Genomic DNA, 17,773 nt, shown 5'->3' on the forward strand with positions numbered 1-17,773 from the left:
CCTGTTGCTTGTTGCATGACCATAACAGCAATTGCAAGACAGATTCTTCGAAAGTTCTGAATCTTGCCCCCGATAAAGAGTTCTTTGAATTTGAATGGACCACCTTGACTTTCTAGCGCTACCGACGCCTCAATGTCTTGACGGAGTTCAACAATTCTTGGATGATCGGGGAATATTCCTCTCCCTCAAGATCTGCCAGAACCTGGGCTGCCTCTTCACCGCGATCTTGAGCGACAAGCCATCTGTGAGGCTGTTAGCATAGCCGTACTCGACCAGGGGAGATCTGAATCTATACCTGGGGGTTTCTGGAAGCATGAGGATTTGTAAAACGAGAAGCAAGGCAAAAAAGGCCTGGAATCCAAGAGGAAGACGCCATTGCATGGGCCCATCATTGAATGATGTGCCATAATCCAACCAATAAGCTATGGGGAGTCAGCACCAACTATGTTTATCCGCAATCATGGGGTAGTTTTACCAATACAAAGTCCAAAGATGGTAACAACGGCCTGTGTAGTAAGTAGCATACCCCTGACTCTTGCCGGGGAGCACTCGGCCTGATAGACCGGAATAGTGCTAGAGTTGAAACCATTTCCCTGCAGAAAGAGAGTATTAGCACTGTATGCATATTTGCATCGCCGATAAGAAACGAGCATTCAACTTACAATACCGGTCACAATTCTACCAACAATCAACTGAGCCAGCGTAGTAGAACTGGTCAAGATTGCGGTCCCAACCAACATTGTTATCCCACCAGCCATAATCATACGCTTCCGGCCCATCTTCTCTCCGATGTAGAAACACAATATCGATCCAACAACACAACCAATCTAGGCCGCGTGACGTCGACACAAATTAGCTTTTTCGATGGCCATCGGCAATGGATCGAGGGGAGTAAGCATGCAAACCTACATCATAGATGGCGACAATCGTACCCTGTGTACTGGTACCTGGGTAGTTGAAGTCCTTTGCGAAGCGGTTATCTGCGCCGATGATGCCGCTCATGACACCTGCAATGTGATATGTGATTAGTCGACGGTGTGCGGATTTGAAGGGAACGGTACCGGTGCAGGTGTCAATGATTACCTTGGTCGTATCCTAGGAGCAGGAAGCCTTGACAACAGCATGCTGTGATTGTGTAGACGAGAGCATTGCCGTACAATTTTGGTTTCCACATGACTCTCTTGGTGTGTTACTGGTGCTTCTGCCTCTCTGGTTTTGTTGTTTGATTAGTATTATCAGGGCTCGTTATTCTGTTCTTTGATGGGACCTTTCTTTCTAGCTAGTACTGCTTTGCTTCCCCACAACTAGCTGCCGACGGTAGATGATGCGGAGAAATGGAATTCCAAAGTTGCCCGTCCCCGGTTTTTATATATAAAAGAGATCTGGGGTAGAGAGAGTAGCCACATGGTGGGCATGTGTGTATGTATGTATGTATGTATGTACATCAATAATATCATCATAGATCATGTAATAATTAATATACACATCCTCCCTCCTCCTCCCCAAGATTGGGGCGAATTATAGAACTACAGAACATCGCATCCTAAGCGAGTAATCAGTTACCTGGGATTCGTCTCTGGGCTTTCGGCTGAACGTTTTCCGATAATGTAGCAGAGGTGTCTGGCTTTTTTTTTGATGGAGTGGACGAATCGCCGGGATGGGCCCAGCGTAGGCGACTCACGGCAGTGATGTTTTCTATGTAGGGTACATGTGGTGTATGTATGTAGTATCTGAAAGAATAGCCATATTATCATGATATTAATATTGTATACATATATACATAGATTGTTCTTGGAATTAAAGAAGTACAATTTATCTATCTAAGCTGCAGTACATAGTAAAGATTGTGGTGGTACGTTTGGATCATGGAGATCACTCGGCAGTAGAGTAGATTAGTGACAAGCCACCACCACGATCGGGTACCCGTCCACACTAGCAGACCCAACCCAACCCAGCAAAGTTTCCCCGCCACGCCAGAAAGCCAGCCAGGATTCCCCACAAAGAACGCTTATCCAGCGGAGAGGTTAGAGCCATGTACCATACATAACCTTTTCTTTTCTTTTCTTACAAGGCGTGCCATTAGAGTAGGTACGGGGTAAGGGTTGTGGTTGTGTGTGCTGGGCGCCGCAACCTCGGGAGTTTTGCGCATTCGGTGCAATGCACACCGAGCAACCGACGGCAGGCAGAGAGGGGCGTTCGTTGGTGTGGTGGTGGTGGGAAGGTGTGAGGCGGTCAGAGAAAGGGAAAAAAAGATGTTGCTTTTACCCCGCCTTTCCGGGTTCCCCGTTTGTGATTCGCTAGAGGGGAAGAGCATCTCATGTGAGAGAAGAGGAGGACATATGCGATGCTGCATGCAAAGGGGGGGTGGGTGTGGGTGTGGGTGTGTGTGGGAAAGGGTTTGTTTCTGTTGTGTGTGAGATACAGAAGAGAGATGCTGCACAGAGAGAGAAAGGCAGGCAGACAGACAGACAGACAGGCAGGCAGGCAGGCAGGCAGGCAGGCAGGTAGACAGCGCAGAGGCAGAGAGGAGATAGCCGGCCGGGAAAGAACTGCTGGTGTGGGGAATGAATGCAAACCGGGTGAGAGAAGGTGGGCGAGTGAAGTGATGAGTGATGATGAGTGATGAGTGATGGGCTGTGTCGCATACCCGGGAGTGTCTGTCTGTTGTCTGCTATCTCTCACTCGTCCCTCCTCCACGCATGCACACTCCACTCTCGCTCACTCTCACTATCTCTGTCCCCGGCAGCTTCTCCCTCTCCCTCTCTCTTTCTCACTACCGCGCGCTCTCCCGCTCACGTGGGCACATGGAGCTCCTCCTCCTCTCCTCCTCTCTGCGCAGGGCTAGGCCCGCAGAAGAACGCCGGCCCGGAATTAGTTTCCCCCCCCACCCCGGGACATCTCCTCTGAGGGATGGATGGCCGGATGTATTGCTGTCTAGTTCTGTTGGGCCCGGTGGCCCTTATTGGGTCTTGGGTTCTTTCTTGGGCATATATAAGGAAGCTCCATCTGCCGCTCTGGGTTTGTTCTTCTTCTGGGCATCCATCCTTCTTTGTGTTCTCCTCCTTCTTCTATTCTATATACTTCTTTATAGAGACAGTTACATAAAGACTTCTCCCTCACGCAATCCCTTTATCTCTACCAGAATCTCTGCAAGCAATGTCGGAAATTAAGCAGTGGCCCACTATCAAGGCCATCAAGACCTATGTTGTCGACGGTGTCGGCTCGGGCGGTGATTACCACAATGTTGCCGGCGGTCATTGGTATTGTCCCCAATCCCAATTACTATACCAATTACTATCCCAATTGTCATCTCCGTGATCTATCGCAGTAGCAGTAGACGCATTGCACCCGTAGATTGTAGTAGTAGCAGTAGTACTAACAACCCCCACCACAGGCTCGTCGACTCCCCCATTGCAAACCCCATGTCCCGCTTCGAGAAATACAAGCACTCGCGCACCTCGTGGGGCATCAACGTACTCGGCTCCTTCTGCGTCGAGATCGAGGCCACGGATGGCACCACGGGCTTCGCCACCGGCTTCGGCGGTCCCCCGGCCTGCTGGATCGTCCACCAGCACCTCGAGCGCTTCCTGATCGGAAACGACCCCCGAAACCTCTCGCTCATGTGGGACCAGATGTTCCGCGCCACAACCTTCTACGGCCGCAAGGGCCTGCCCATTGCTACTATCTCTGTCGTTGACTTGGCCCTGTGGGACCTGCTCGGAAAGATCCGTGGCGAGCCAGTGTACAAGATGATTGGCGGTGCAACGAGGGAGAAGCTGAGTTTCTACTGCACGGGGCCCGAGCCGGTCGCGACGAAGGAGATGGGCTTCTTTGGTGCGAAGGTGCCACTGCCGTATGGGCCTGATGATGGCCATGAGGGCCTAAGGAAGAATGTGGAATTCTTGAAGAAGCACAGGGAGTCGGTGGGACCGGATTACCCGATTATGGTCGATTGCTATATGAGCTTGACGGTGCCCTACACGATCCAGCTGGCGACGGCGTGTCTGGACCTGAACATCAATTGGTGGGAGGAGGTCCTTCACCCGGATGACTTTGATGGCTTCCAACAGCTCAAGCAGGCGCTGCCGCAGCTCAAGTTCACTACCGGCGAGGTACTTTACCCCCCCTCACACACAAATACATAAACATACTAATTGAAAAACAGCACGAATACACCCGCTACGGCTTCCGCAAACTCATTGAGGGCCGCAACCTCGACATCCTCCAGCCCGACGTCATGTGGGTCGGCGGTCTCACCGAGCTCCTCAAAGTCACCGCTATGGCCGCCGCCTACGACATCCCAGTGGTCCCTCACGCCTCGGGCCCATACTCTTACCACTACGTCGTCTCGCAGTCAAACTGCCCCTTCCAAGAGTACCTCGCAAACTCGCCCGACGGAAAATCGGTCTACCCCGTCTTTGGCGATATGTTCATTGATGAGCCTGTTCCAATCAATGGATCTATGGATGTTTCCGTACTGGATAAGCCAGGTTTCGGGCTGGTGTTGAACCCCAAGGCGAGGTTGGTGGATGCGCGGTTTTTGTTGAGCCCTACTCCGCAGAAGGCGTTGACCCCGCCGGCTGCGGGCGTGGCGCCGAAGGCGGTGAATGGCACGAATGGGGTGAAGGCACAGGAGGAGAGTGCGCATTGACTATCCAAGCGGTGGAGAAGGTTTTTGAAGTAGGACCTTCCTCGTATTTACGATGATGGAGAGTGGATGGATAGATGGATTATCTGCATCTGCATCTGGATTCTTAGAGGTCTGGGGCGAATTGTGACGAGCTATGTTTGATTATGGGACTGCGTGTTTTTTTTATTTATTTATTTCCTTTGTTTTTTCTTATTTGTATTTATCTAGCTATTCTCTCTGGTTTCAATTTTTCTTTTCTGGGAGGAAAACCAAGGAGCAAAGGCCGGCGCAACAGCAGCAGCAGCAGAGCAGCAGCACAATTTCATGCATGGATATCATTTCCACACCCTGTTTTTTGCTTTTTCCCGCCGATAAAAAAAAATGTGAAATAAATGGCAGCCGGGGGTCACAACCACGTTTTTTCCTGCAAAGGGAATCATTTCACCCTCACGATTCCCGTGCTATCACGTGATGCTGTAGATTGTTAGCACGGGAATAACTAGATAAATAACCCCGCCCTCTGCCCCCGCAATTGGGGGATAAAAAGAGCTGTAGAAAGAACACCGAGCTGTGGTTAGCAGTGTCAGTGATCAGAAGAAGCATATAAGGAGTCCTCTCCCCCCAATTCCAACTCCGATTCCAATTCCTCAATCCCCCCAAACCTCAAAACCTCAAACACACTCCCGCACCGCCAAGAAAACCTCCCCCCAAAGAGAAAAATGTCCACCAAACTCCTCACCAACAAAGTCGTCGCCATCACCGGCGCCGCCACGGGTATCGGCCGCGCAATCGCAATCGCAATGGCCACCCACGGCGCAAAGCTCGCCATAAACTACCTCAACGACACACAAGCCTCCTCCATCGCCAGCCTCCGCGCCACCATCGAGGCCGCACCAATCTCATCGTCGCTCCTTGCCATCCCCGGCGACATCTCGCTCCCCGCCACATCCGAGGCCCTGATCGCCGAGACGGTCGCGAAATATGGCCGCCTCGACGTGTTTGTGTCCAACGCGGGGGTGTGCCAGTTTGCGGACTTTCTGACGCTGCCGAAGGAGCTGTATGAGCGCACGGTGCGGATCAATCTGGACGGCGCGTTCTATGCGACGCAGGCGGCGGCGAGGCAGTTGGTGAAGCAGGGTGGGGGCGGGAGTATCATTGGCGTGAGCTCGATCAGTGCGCTGGTGGGTGGCGCGGGGCAGACGCATTATACGCCGACCAAGGCGGGCGTGCTGAGCTTGATGCAGAGCTGTGCGGCGGCGCTGGGGAAGCATGGGATCCGGTGCAATGCGATCTTGCCGGGGACCATCAAGACGGCGCTGAATGAGGAGGATCTGGACGATGATGCGAAGCGGACGTATATGGAGGGCCGTATACCGCTGGGGAGGACGGGGGTGCCGGAGGATGTGGCGGGGCCGGCCGTGTTTTTGGCGAGTGATTTGTCGAGTTATATGGTGAGTTTTGCGGTGTTTATTTCTGCCCTTTTTTGGTGGCTTTTTTTTTTTTGGGGGGGGGGGTTTGTTGTGGTTTTTGTGGTTGTGGTCATGCTGATTCGGTGTCAATGATATTTAGACGGGTGCGCAGTTGCTGGTCGGTGAGTACAATCTCTTCCCTTCCTGCGATATCAATAGTTAGTGAAACACAGCTGACACAATCCCAATTCCTCCAGACGGTGGCCTCTTCGTCAACCTCCAGTAGTAGTATGTAGTAACGGTGCCGTAGAGCCGGGCTTTCCTTTTTCTTTTTTTTTTTCCCCCCTATCTCTTCTTTTGCTCTCGAGCTTAAACATGTATGCATAACACAATGGAATATACCCTCCTACTATATCGTCGGAGAAAAGGATAGCAATTAAGATCTCTAATCTCGAACCTACATATCGTTACATCCGTGACACGAGGCAATCAATGTATCTCATCGCGCACCAGGCGCCATCGATACTGAAGACATGGTGAATGTAATAGGGCCCAATGCTATACCTACAAGTCCACAAAGTCACACCCAGGCTCTGAGACCCGCAGACGTAAGTTTAGCCAAAACTCACAGACCCCTGCCGCCCGCACCCCTGCCATCCCACTAGACTGGATCCGGAATAGCAAGCACAGAGCCGCACACACACCGCTCGCCCGCAGCTCGGGTCAGTGCCCACCGAGCGCCCACGTGCAAAGTTTATCCGGTCTCGCGGGAGAGTGCCGAGAAGCGAGAGTCCCCGCGACGCAGAACCCCGCCTGCGCGTCACGAAGTGTCACTCGCAGGCCACGCCCGGAGTGCACGCCGAGCCCTGGCCCTGTGGGGGATTTGCCCCTCATCTCATGCAGCCCGTTCTGGCCGAGGTCTGGCTGGGCTGATGCAAGTGGAGGGCGGGAGGACAAATACTGTAAATACCTATCTAGAAGCTATATCTCGCTCTTCTTGCTGGTTAGACCTATTCTACTCATCTGCCAGCCATACTCACCACCAAAAAGACAAAAGTAAAGAGGAACCAAGAAACACTCAATCATATACCCCAAAAATGTCACGATCCCTCCCCCCCGCCGGTGGAATCTACGTCCCCGTCCCTACTTTCTTCGTGAGCAAGTCCGCCAGCACCTACAGCAGCACTATGCCGCCCCTCGACCTCGAAGCGCAAGCTGCACACTCCATCCACCTCGCAAAGTCCGGCTGCCGTGGTCTGGTACTTCTCGGCTCCACCGGTGAGGCCGTGCACCTCACACGCGCAGAGCGGGTCTCACAGATCTCGTATGTGCGGCAGGCACTCGAGGCCGCGGGCTTCAAGGACTACCCACTGATTGCGGGGACTGCGACGAACGGGATTGAGGAGACAGTTCAGCTGCTGGCGGAGGCGAAGGAGGCCGGCGCGGGCTGGGGGTTGGTGTTGGCGCCCGGGTACTTTGCGGGCGCGGCGGATCAGGCGGGCATTAGAGGGTGGTTTGAGGCTGTGGCGGATGAGAGTCCGATTCCGGTTATGATGTTGGTTTGCTCCTTTCTTCAGCCGCTGAATTGGATAATTATAAGTGTATGGTTGCTGATTCTATCTTGTGGGTGAAGCTATCATTACCCCGGCGTATCCAACAACGTCAAGATCCTCCCCTCTACATTCCGCGCCCTCGCCGCACACCCAAACATCGTCGGCGGAAAGCTCTCTCACGGCGACATCTCCGTGCACGCCCAGATTGCACTCGACCCTACCATCGACACCGACTACTTCCACCTCTTCACCGGCCTCGGGCAACAGCTGTTCCCCGTACTACAGGTCGGTTGTTTCGGCGCGATTGACGGTCTCGCCGGTATCTTCCCCAAGAGTGTCGTGGCGCTGTATAATCTTGTGACGGCCGAGGGCCCGCTCGACACGGAGCGCCTGCAGAAGATCCGGGCTCTGCAGTATATGGTGTCGAGTGCAGAGGAGCTGATTGTGAGTTGGGGCACGGTGGGGATCAAGGAGGCGGTCAGTAGGGTGTTGGGCTTTGGGGACGTGGATGGTGGGAGGTTGCCGTTGGCGAAGGGGATGGGAGAGGGTGAGTGGGCGAGGTGGGCGCCGATTATGGCGGATATGGGGAAGATTGAGGCGGCGTTGTAGGGCCATAACTTTGGATGTGGGGGGGGTTATTGTAAATAGTATCAGTTAGCGAATGGAATGGGAATGATCTTCCAAGTGGTTAATGATTGGATTCCTTACCCGCGAAGACTGTGGTTTATGGACGATTCTTTAGCAAGACTCATCTGAGCAGTTAGGCCGGTCTCTGAGCCAGACGTATATCTGCAGGGCGGAGTTATCTTGATTTTAAACTCCAAAGCTACAAGAAATTGCAGGAAGACAAAAGGTATAAATGACACTGGGAAGTAAGCAGGCAATCAGCCTTGCATTAATGTATTTTGCTGATAGTTAGAGACCGCGGGCGGGGTTGATGAAATAGAGAGGAGTTGGTGACGGAAAACATTATTTAGATTATATATATTGATAAATATGTACACACGTGTAGTTCAGCCTCCAAAATACCAGCTAAGTGTATGATCAGATTCGGTTCTGTAGTTATCGATATATCATAAAGTGCAAGTTGACCAGCTTGGCAAAATGTGTGCTACGGGTGTTAGGGGAAGGCCAAGTGACCTGTTTGCAGTCAAATATATATGCCGAGGGAAGTTTCTCTGCCCATCTCCATTTGCAGGTAAAACAAGCCAATGTGACGAGGGGAAAGACTATGTTGTTTAAGCCGAATCACAAGGAATCACTCGTGCCTAGCCGCGGCCGGAGGAGGCCGCCATCACCACACACAGGCGTGCAGCAAAAAATACAGCTAGTGAACCCGTTTACATACCCCGGCACAGAAAACCTACCGCTAGCTTCGGAAAATTAAATTTCCGACACCGGCTCGGGCCGTCGTCCTGCATAACAGCTCCCTTTCTTTTGTACCTCGCTTGCTTCCCTTCTATCCTCTTCATGTTATCTGCCTCCATCCTTCTCTTTCTTCTCTTCGCATATTTCGTCTCCTCCTGCACCATCATCAACACCTATTCTGTAATGTCTTTTCCATCACCCATCCCACATGGACAAACTACCTTTCTCTACGCATCCGCCTAGCACCGAGGCCTTCACTTATATCAGGTCAGTTTATCGCTGTCTACTGATAGAGAAGACCCCTCCGATACAGGTAAAGACTTGGATGCTGTTCATATCGAAATATATATTTCTCAAGTCTCGAGTTTGTAAGTAACAGCTCGAATTCACTTTTAATAAAGTAAGTCAACAGCTATATGTCCTCTTAATGTGTAGAGATTAGCTAACAGCGCTTGAAGGCCCAGGATATGGTTATCCTGTCATTTATACAATAAAAAGGCAGGGCATGCATATAGAGAAACATCACCGCTCCTTTGTTATAGCGGTTGGGACACAAGCCGAATGTGCTTCCAGCACATAGCAGCCGAGAGTCTCACTCGAACAGAATGAAAGGGCCTGGAAATAACAAACTCTTGTTGCCCCCACCCAGGAGTAGTGCAACTTCAACCCGGCCTATAGTTTGTCTACTTAAGGTCCGGGGTAAGGTGTAGAGCCCAAGGCTGCATAGATATATCTATCGAGGCCTCTCGCCTACATATGAACTTTATCCTAGTGAAGATGGATACGGGTTTTCCTCTTATCTCTTGCCACCATACCTTCGTATACTCTCATCTATAAAAAAAACGGACCTAGGGTGATCTGCACGAAGGGCGAGAAGAAACGGTCAACGATGCTAGAGCTAGAGATACTAGCAAGTTGTGTAGCGGTTGTCTTCTCAAAGTCCTGGCAATATAGGAGCTATTCTCCAACAGTATGGACCATTTGGATTATCTCAAAGAGAGTTACATTATGTATAATGAGGAGATTTCTGAAGGGAGTCTGCCCGGGTATTTTGTCAAATGACAATGTCGCTTCTTGCATGGATTTGGCGCTCCCAGGCTAAATGTTACACCACTTTGAGGACTATAGTGAGTCACCATTGATCACTCGGATGAATGCATTTTACCTAGATCGAAATATCCCTAATACAGGAATACCAAATCGGTTCGAGTTGATTATGCAGAGTTCCTTTTCAGCTCCTTTTTAAAACAAATCATCCTACAGCTAATCATTTGATAATGGTCGTTGTTACTACCGGCTGGGGCTGGAGAGCAAAGACCTTTGTACAGGACCCCGGACAAAAGAGCGAGTGGACAAAAGGCCTGGAAGGCTAGAGAATAAATGGACTAAAGGATAAAATAGAACCTACTTTCCTGTGATAATCGAGTTACGGCATCTATGGGCTTTGCAGGTTTTGCTTGCCGCTTAGCGACAGCCATGTGTGCCGTTCTCTACTACATGATATATTAATATTTGGTCTATTATAATCTCAAATACTGTACACAAGTACCGAAATACGATGAGTGTTTTTTTTTGTGGGAAAGACGGTAATAGTTAAGTGTGGTAGTTGGATTAACCATGTGGAGTTCACAAAGCGAATAAATACAGGATAAACATTTACACCAAGCCCCACAAACCAATTTTCCAAGCCTTCATGTGATGGAGCAGGCCTGGAACTTTCCCTAGTTAATCTTAACCAACCTAATTAGGCTCTGATATTTATGATTCAAACCTTATTTTTATGCGCTTACGGCACTTGCCAGCTGCGTTTCTCGTTTTTGGTACGGATGCAACCTAAATGGTGAAGCATTCCCGGGACTCCTCTTGACATGGCGTTCTCTGAATGATAAAGAATAACAAGATTGAGCTTGTGGACTTTCCCTGATCGCTCTCAAACAAAAAGGTCATATGAAGCTGTGGTTTTACCTTACATGTGAATTATAACATGGCGGCGACATATGTAAGTACAAAATGGACTTTCAATACATAAATACTAATCTTTAAGGTATGGATCGAATAATTACGGCATTAAGTCTATAACTAATTGGCAAATAACACGGAATCCACAACACGCACTCGTATCCTTGATCAGGCGGTCGACAAATTCTTCGTAATATCTAAATATTCGATATTGAGGTCGCACGTGTATAAGGCGATAAATATCATAGAATGCATTAAACAGGGGCCCCAAACTTATATGTAACCCTGCAGGCAGCCGATTGATCAACACGGGTCTACCCTGGAGCTCCATGGATATAATTAAGCGAATATCAAAGATCGTTGGAGCTAGCTAGAATATGCCATGTGTAAGACATCCAGAGCCACGGTCCACCACTTTCATTTGATACTTGAGCTGCACCATATAAAGCCATTTTGTCCCCTAATTCTCTCTTCCTGGTACCTCGCTATGGCGTTTATTGGCTATTCGGAAGAGCACAAGTAGAAGCGGCAAAGCTGAAAAGTAAACCACGTTTAATGAACCACTGGTTTAAACTGGAATCCTCGATTATAGCCTGAGGCGCTTCTCTGGCTGGCTGAGGTTTACTATCTCATGTCCACCCCTGTACCAGAAGAAAATGATACCTGAAAGCCATGCTGTTCGTTTTACCATCAGGTGGTTACTATGTATCCTTGACTAAGCAGGTCTTTCATGGTCCTGTACGAGCCCAGTAAGCTTAAGCAGATACTATACCCTGATCCCTGTGACGATGTTCCACAAAGCGTTCATGCAATAGAATTCGAACGAAACACCAGGTCACAATAAATCTATATTAATAGAGCTTATAGGATTCCTGTAGCATATGGATGGGAAGTTGGATCTGAATCCGCCTTACCTTGAAGACCTCCAAATTAATCACGACATATGCATCTGTCTCATAGGAGTACTTAGCCCTGTTAGTTCCTCACTACACTACTTTATTTCTGGCGCTCTATTTCAAATTAATCGAGTAACCTAGTTGAATTCCCAGTTTCAGAACTTCGATTACATAAAGTTTCGGGAGTGTCCCCGGTAGGTGGATAAAAGTGGCATAATCATTCTAAATCTTATTCGATCACATGTACAGATGTATGAGTATACGGCTTGTGTGGTGGGCCATAGGTTTGATAATGATGTCTCTTTGTATGTTCCTCGATGAAAATACTGCTGATCCGAGACATTCAGTCTTGCCTAAAGTAGCAGCACTGTGCCTAAGGCTGGATTCTGAATCATATTCACAAGATCGGGTGGTAGCCTGATTTAAAGATTGATCCATCTAAGACATCAAAGCTTGCAATTGGCATTGTTATATCGGCCACCGGATATAGACTTAGTGCGGTATAAGAATCAATAGACGATAGACACTTGGAGTTTGTATTTGGTACTTGCTCTATATTTTGATTGCACATCCTCGAGCTCGTAGCATGCGTTATATATAGTGAAGTCTCATATAAACCGTTGAATCCTATATACTTCGCTATTCCCTGCATACAATTGATATGGCTTGAACTTAGATTATAAATCTGTATATACTTATGTACGAGGTATTTGTTTATCCTTGGGTTGGTTTGTATATAGATATCTAATCCGTTCACCACTTTCATCATGAATCGAAGTTCTGTCATGGTCGGATACCGAAAGTAATGTGTCCAATGGCTGAATCCATGGAGCATCCATATTTGTCTGGTGGGCCGGGGTTCCATAATTCAAGTCATGACCTTATGGTTTCTAGAGAATTAGTAGATATGGGATGCTGGAAGAAACAACTAGGCAGTACGTGAGATAGTGGCCCCCAATAAAACAACCACATACTTCCATCGGGGCGTGTAATTTCCCTCGGAGATTGTCCACAAAGAAACGCCACAAGACTAGATAAACTATTAGGATAGTCTTGTGAAAGAAATGATGGAAGGAATCTTTCTAGCCTTAATGAGATTGATATAAAGCCTGTCAAGCCCCACTTCAAATATGACAAAACTGCCCTCAGTGTCAGGAGAAACCGTTTATTCCAACAAATGAGCGTTGTCCATCAGTCAGGTTGAATTCTCCACGGAATTTAATTAGTCTGCCCCATATGCATAACTCTTTACGAATACCCCGAACTCTGATAGGGCTGTGGTTCTTATCATTTCTCATAGCCTTCACACCGCCTCCTGTCTCAGCCGGAGATAGCGACTGGCTCAGTCCACCGGTATTTTTTCCCCACAACCTTTGAACGCATGAGTATCGTGAACTAATGAATTCTTAAAGTACAACTATATCTTCCAGTATGAGTTACCTCAGGCTCCCATTGCCAAACCCAAGGCGTAAGTCTCCGAGTTTCCACACCAAAGAGAAAGTAAACTTATTATTAAATTTTTTTTCAGCGTAGTTCCTATTACAAAAGTTTGGATCGGCTTCTATGAAGTAATTATTAAGCCGTTTAAGCAGCAAGTATATCCAAACCTAGGACTAACAAATCTGGTGGGATATGATGGAACCACTCCGGGCCCAACATTCCAAATGACAAAGGGGAGAGAAGCACTTATTCGTTTCGTGAATCAATATGATCGACCCTCCGCAATCTTCACGGTTCCTACTCCAGAGCTCCCTTTGATGGGTAGGCCGAGGATACTATAAGACCAGGATATTATAAGGTGTGTGTTAATTAGTCGTTAGAGAGAGATGTGTAACTCTTTGACAACTAGACCGGCACTAAACCTAATCTGATAGGACTACTACTATCCAAACAACCAAGCTGCAAGGACACTCTGGTATCACGACCATGCGGTCCATATCACTGCTGTTAATGCCTACTTTGGCCAGGCTGGATCTTACATCCTTTCAGACCCGAAAGAAGAGGCTTGGCTTGCCAGCACTGAAATACGATGTCACGCTTGTCCTCCAGTCCAAGATATACCAACCTAGCGGTGAACTATTATCTCCCGAAAATGAGTGAGAGAGTCTTTATGGAGACGTAATTCATGTGGTGAGACCCGAGAACCGAAAGATGGCGAATCCCAAGAAATTAACAGAAATAGAACGGTCAACCATGGCCATATCTCAATGTCGAGCCTCGCACATACCGTTTTAGAATGTTAAATGTAGCTATTAGTAGGACTTTTAGATTAACTATAGTCGTAGACGGCTAGAAAACTGGTATTCCTTTCTACGTTATAGCATCTGACGGAGGCTATCTATCAAAACCCGTCCAAACAAGCCAATTTTTCATCTCTATGGCGGAGAGATGGGAACTTATTGTTGACTTTAAACCTTACGCCGGTAAGAAAATCGTTATCAAGAACGCCCGTGATGTTATGGCGGATGAAGACTATAACGCAACGGATCGTGTGTTGCAATTCCGTGTTGGGATGACGGTTACTAGCTGGAGCAATAACGGACCGCTTCCCGCGGAATTGTCAAAGGCCCCCCTCCCTAAGCCAAAGAGTGGTGTTGATAGGAGTTTCAAATTTGAAAGATCGTAAGTGCAAAAAGCAGACCGAACATGCTCCCCCTTGCTAACTCTAGGATAGGAGTGGTGAGTGGCGCATAAATGGAGTCCCTTTCTCAAGTGTGAAAAACCGTATCTTGGCAAGGCCTACACGTGGCATGACCGAAGTCTGGGAGTTGGAAAATAGCAGTGGCGGATGGTCTCACCGTGAGTGTCAATACTTGCAGGTTCTTTAAACAGTGCTGACTGGTGTTATATATTATTCAGCGGTTCATATTCATTTGATTGATTTCCAGATTATCTCCCGTACTGGAGGACGTAATGCTATACAACCTTACGAAGCCGTGGCTCTCAAAGATGTAGTATTGCTTGGGACAAATGAGAAAGTTAGAGTATTGGCTAGATATGCTCCCTGGGATGGCGTTTACATGTTCCATTGTAGGCCATCTTCGTCCCACTACATAGTACAATCTGAGCTTATCTTATTGACTTGTTTTAGGGCACAACTTAGTACATGAAGACCACGACATGATGGCCGCTTTCAACGTAACACAGTTGGTCGATTTTGGCTATCCCGAAACCACAAAGTTCATCGACCCCATGGAAGAGAGGTGGAGAGACAAGCCTTACGATGACAAAGCAAAAGATCTCAAGATAGTCAAGAGTGAAACGTTGCCATTTTTCTCTTCTCTTGATGCGTATGCCCATGTGGGGCAAATCAATGATGCATTGGATCAGTATTTTTTGGCAGTAAGTCACCCTATAATATGTATATAACACTACTAAAATATTGGCTGGCAATACTAATTCAGCGAAGAAATCTAGCAGCACCCCCACATCGTCTACCAAGACTTCCACCAGCACCACCAAGACTTCCACATCCTCCGCCAAGAGTTCTACAACAAAGAGTTAAATGCAAACGTACCGATGTGCCAACGCACAGATACACGGCGCGCCCCCCCCCCCCCCCCCCGGCCCCAACATATAAAAGGGCGATAATATTAGGCTTGGAAATACTGTAAATAGTCACTGTGTGATACTGTGATACTTATACGAAGTAAATTGCTGCGCGTACATGCAACTTTCTCGGAAAGTATCGATATTATCATGTACATACGTAATATTGAGCAAAGTAAACCGAATCGGCGTCATGAATTATCACTCGGGTAATACCTTAGGACGAAATTGAATCCCCTGTCAAGTACAACCAACTTCGATTCTGATTGTAACGATTCCTGATTCCCAACTACGCCAAGGTGTGCCTCTACTTACAGCTTGCATTTTTCACATGCTGACCACAGTTAGTACTAGTATCTGTGGCGCCGCCAGGGAGTTCTACTTTTCCTTGGTTACTTAATTGGGCCGGCTTATAGATCACATTTCAGACGGCAAGAAGTATTTTTTCTCATTATCATAAACAAAATAAACAAAGGTAACACGCCAATTTCCACAAGTCCATTATCCCCATTCCAGTCCTAGTACCACACCCGCCCCAAACAAGTACCATTAAATAAAATCGTTACATTACTCAGATTAACTCGTGAATTCCTACCGCTTATAGAGGTGGCGCATTAGGGTCCATCAGACACTGGTCAACACGCATAATCTGCTTTCCAGTAGCCTTGGCGTCTTTGATGAATTGCCGAAGCTGCTCAACGGTGGAAATATAGCTACGTATGGGGTCAGAATACATTCCACTTAAGAATCAAAAGGGATACAAACAGGTAATGAGCAACAAACAAGTTGCCACCCTTGGAAAGATCACGCTGGACAGCAAGAGTCTGCTGCCTGTCCGGGTCATTGGGTCCCCAAATCCAGTCTTCGATATCAACGCTCCAGTTAATGATCTTAGTCCCTGGGACGGTGGCCTCAAGACGCTGGCGGGTAAGGGCACCATCTGTTCCGTATGGCGCACGGAAGTATCTTTAAAACAGTTAGTAAGAATTAGTATCAGAATAAGATAGTTGAGTGGAGCTAGGAAATTCTACCTGGAATCAACACCAAGGTTTCTCATAACTGCATCATGACTCCTCAAAAACTCATCATCGATGGCACTGACGGAATTGAGACCTTCAAGTTTAGGGTGGGTATATGAGTGGAATCCGACCTAACCGGGAAATAGTCAGCGGCGGGCCCCCGTATGAAGTCAGTTAGTTTAGAAATTACTAACCTGATGTCCGTTGGCGAGTGCGCGCTTATACAATGCTTTGAAAGGCAGGTCTGGGTTATCAAGAGAGTTACCGACGACAAAGAAGGTAACCTTGATGCCCTCAGAATCAACAATCTTCATCATATCCTCAGTCAAGCTCGGAATACCATCATCAATGCCGAAAGCAATGCTGTTGGGCCGTGTGCAAGAAAAGTAGAGGGGACCAGTAGGCTTCTTTTCCGGGACGCCTCCCGGGGCCGAGTCCACGATTTCAATGAGGGAGAAGGTGGTGGAGGCGCCAGGGTTGCGGAATGCCTTAAGTGCGACACCGAGAGTACGGCTCTTCATGATGTTGAAGTGACTCATGGGGATATATATATCTTCGCCATTACTGTAGTCTTCGGCATTGACAATATCCCAAGTCTCCGGATACGGAGCCCGACTCATATCGCAACCGTTATTGTTCTGCGTAAGAGCAACGGAAAACTTCTTATCTCCGGAGCATACAATATGAAGGAACTGGTCGTTGAAACTCCCGAGATCTTGACACGCGCCCTTGAACTGCGTGAAGAAACTATTATCCGTATCGGCTGACTGGATGGTCAAACTGTCACCATTCCATTGACAGGACATTGAGCCATCACAACCATGCCAGTTTCCAAGGGCGTTTATACCACTGTTGTCGAAGCGATCTAGAACCAACTCCCCGAAGGCAGTTCCGGCGAAAGCGAGAATCGAAAGAAGTCCTTGAACTAACATAATGGCTACTCTAAAAAGTGCAATTCCTTGGTGCCAGGTACCACAAGAAAGGGCTTAAAAAGTCGAACGAAAGTCTACGGCTAAAGGGCCAAAGAAAGATAGAGTGAACAGTCTATCTAGAACGATTGTGGGGGATGGAAGAGCAAAGTCCTGGAGGCTTCCAGAGGGCCCTTCATATACCTGTGTAAACTTCGATAGTGAACTAGTCAGCCGTCTTTTTTTTTTATTTTTTAAATCATTTTCATTGATTCTAGGAACAACGTTCGCATGCAGTCACTAGCCAGCCGTCTGGGTATGCTTAAAGTATATTGCGCCCTGCCCCTGCCCTGCACTTTCCGCACGTTCTGCACTTTCCGCAATTCTGCAGAGCGACGCAACAGACGTGGATCAACTTTTGGTTCAGCTTTCTCTACACTCTGGGGAAGATCAGCATTGGCCGTTCCCTAACCCCATGCACT

General features: G+C 48.2%; 6 protein-coding genes across 6 annotated transcripts; 4 read left to right on the forward strand and 2 right to left on the reverse strand.

Moving 5' to 3' along the window:
* Window positions 1–118: 118 nt before the first annotated feature.
* On the reverse strand, window positions 119–1,174 carry LAJ45_00676 (uncharacterized protein; the record flags this gene model as incomplete). The annotated part of the gene is made up of 4 exons (XM_046110277.1): window positions 119–242; window positions 296–422; window positions 476–593; window positions 663–740. The coding sequence occupies 4 exons, from the start codon at window positions 738–740 to the stop codon at window positions 119–121; spliced, it is 447 nt and encodes a 148-aa protein (XP_045976970.1).
* A 1,982-nt stretch (window positions 1,175–3,156) lies between these two features.
* LAJ45_00677 (uncharacterized protein) lies at window positions 3,157–4,651 on the forward strand (the record flags this gene model as incomplete). The annotated part of the gene is made up of 3 exons (XM_046110278.1): window positions 3,157–3,260; window positions 3,395–4,112; window positions 4,166–4,651. 3 exons carry the CDS (start codon window positions 3,157–3,159, stop codon window positions 4,649–4,651), a joined length of 1,308 nt encoding a protein of 435 aa, XP_045976971.1.
* A 698-nt stretch (window positions 4,652–5,349) lies between these two features.
* On the forward strand, window positions 5,350–6,325 carry LAJ45_00678 (uncharacterized protein; the record flags this gene model as incomplete). The annotated part of the gene is made up of 3 exons (XM_046110279.1): window positions 5,350–6,081; window positions 6,200–6,221; window positions 6,297–6,325. 3 exons carry the CDS (start codon window positions 5,350–5,352, stop codon window positions 6,323–6,325), a joined length of 783 nt encoding a protein of 260 aa, XP_045976972.1.
* An 811-nt stretch (window positions 6,326–7,136) lies between these two features.
* On the forward strand, window positions 7,137–8,201 carry LAJ45_00679 (uncharacterized protein; the record flags this gene model as incomplete). Its single annotated transcript, XM_046110280.1, has 2 exons — window positions 7,137–7,594; window positions 7,673–8,201. The coding sequence occupies 2 exons, from the start codon at window positions 7,137–7,139 to the stop codon at window positions 8,199–8,201; spliced, it is 987 nt and encodes a 328-aa protein (XP_045976973.1).
* A 5,991-nt stretch (window positions 8,202–14,192) lies between these two features.
* LAJ45_00680 (uncharacterized protein) lies at window positions 14,193–15,320 on the forward strand (the record flags this gene model as incomplete). The annotated part of the gene is made up of 5 exons (XM_046110281.1): window positions 14,193–14,437; window positions 14,490–14,614; window positions 14,675–14,845; window positions 14,907–15,157; window positions 15,225–15,320. The coding sequence occupies 5 exons, from the start codon at window positions 14,193–14,195 to the stop codon at window positions 15,318–15,320; spliced, it is 888 nt and encodes a 295-aa protein (XP_045976974.1).
* Window positions 15,321–15,962: 642 nt separating this feature from the next.
* LAJ45_00681 (uncharacterized protein) lies at window positions 15,963–17,315 on the reverse strand (the record flags this gene model as incomplete). The annotated part of the gene is made up of 4 exons (XM_046110282.1): window positions 15,963–16,077; window positions 16,130–16,330; window positions 16,396–16,514; window positions 16,578–17,315. The coding sequence occupies 4 exons, from the start codon at window positions 17,313–17,315 to the stop codon at window positions 15,963–15,965; spliced, it is 1,173 nt and encodes a 390-aa protein (XP_045976975.1).
* Window positions 17,316–17,773: the final 458 nt, after the last annotated feature.

Source organism: Morchella importuna (assembly GCF_003444635.1).
Source record: "Morchella importuna strain M04M26 chromosome Unknown Morimp01GS001, whole genome shotgun sequence".
Taxonomy (NCBI): Eukaryota; Fungi; Ascomycota; class Pezizomycetes; order Pezizales; family Morchellaceae; genus Morchella; species Morchella importuna.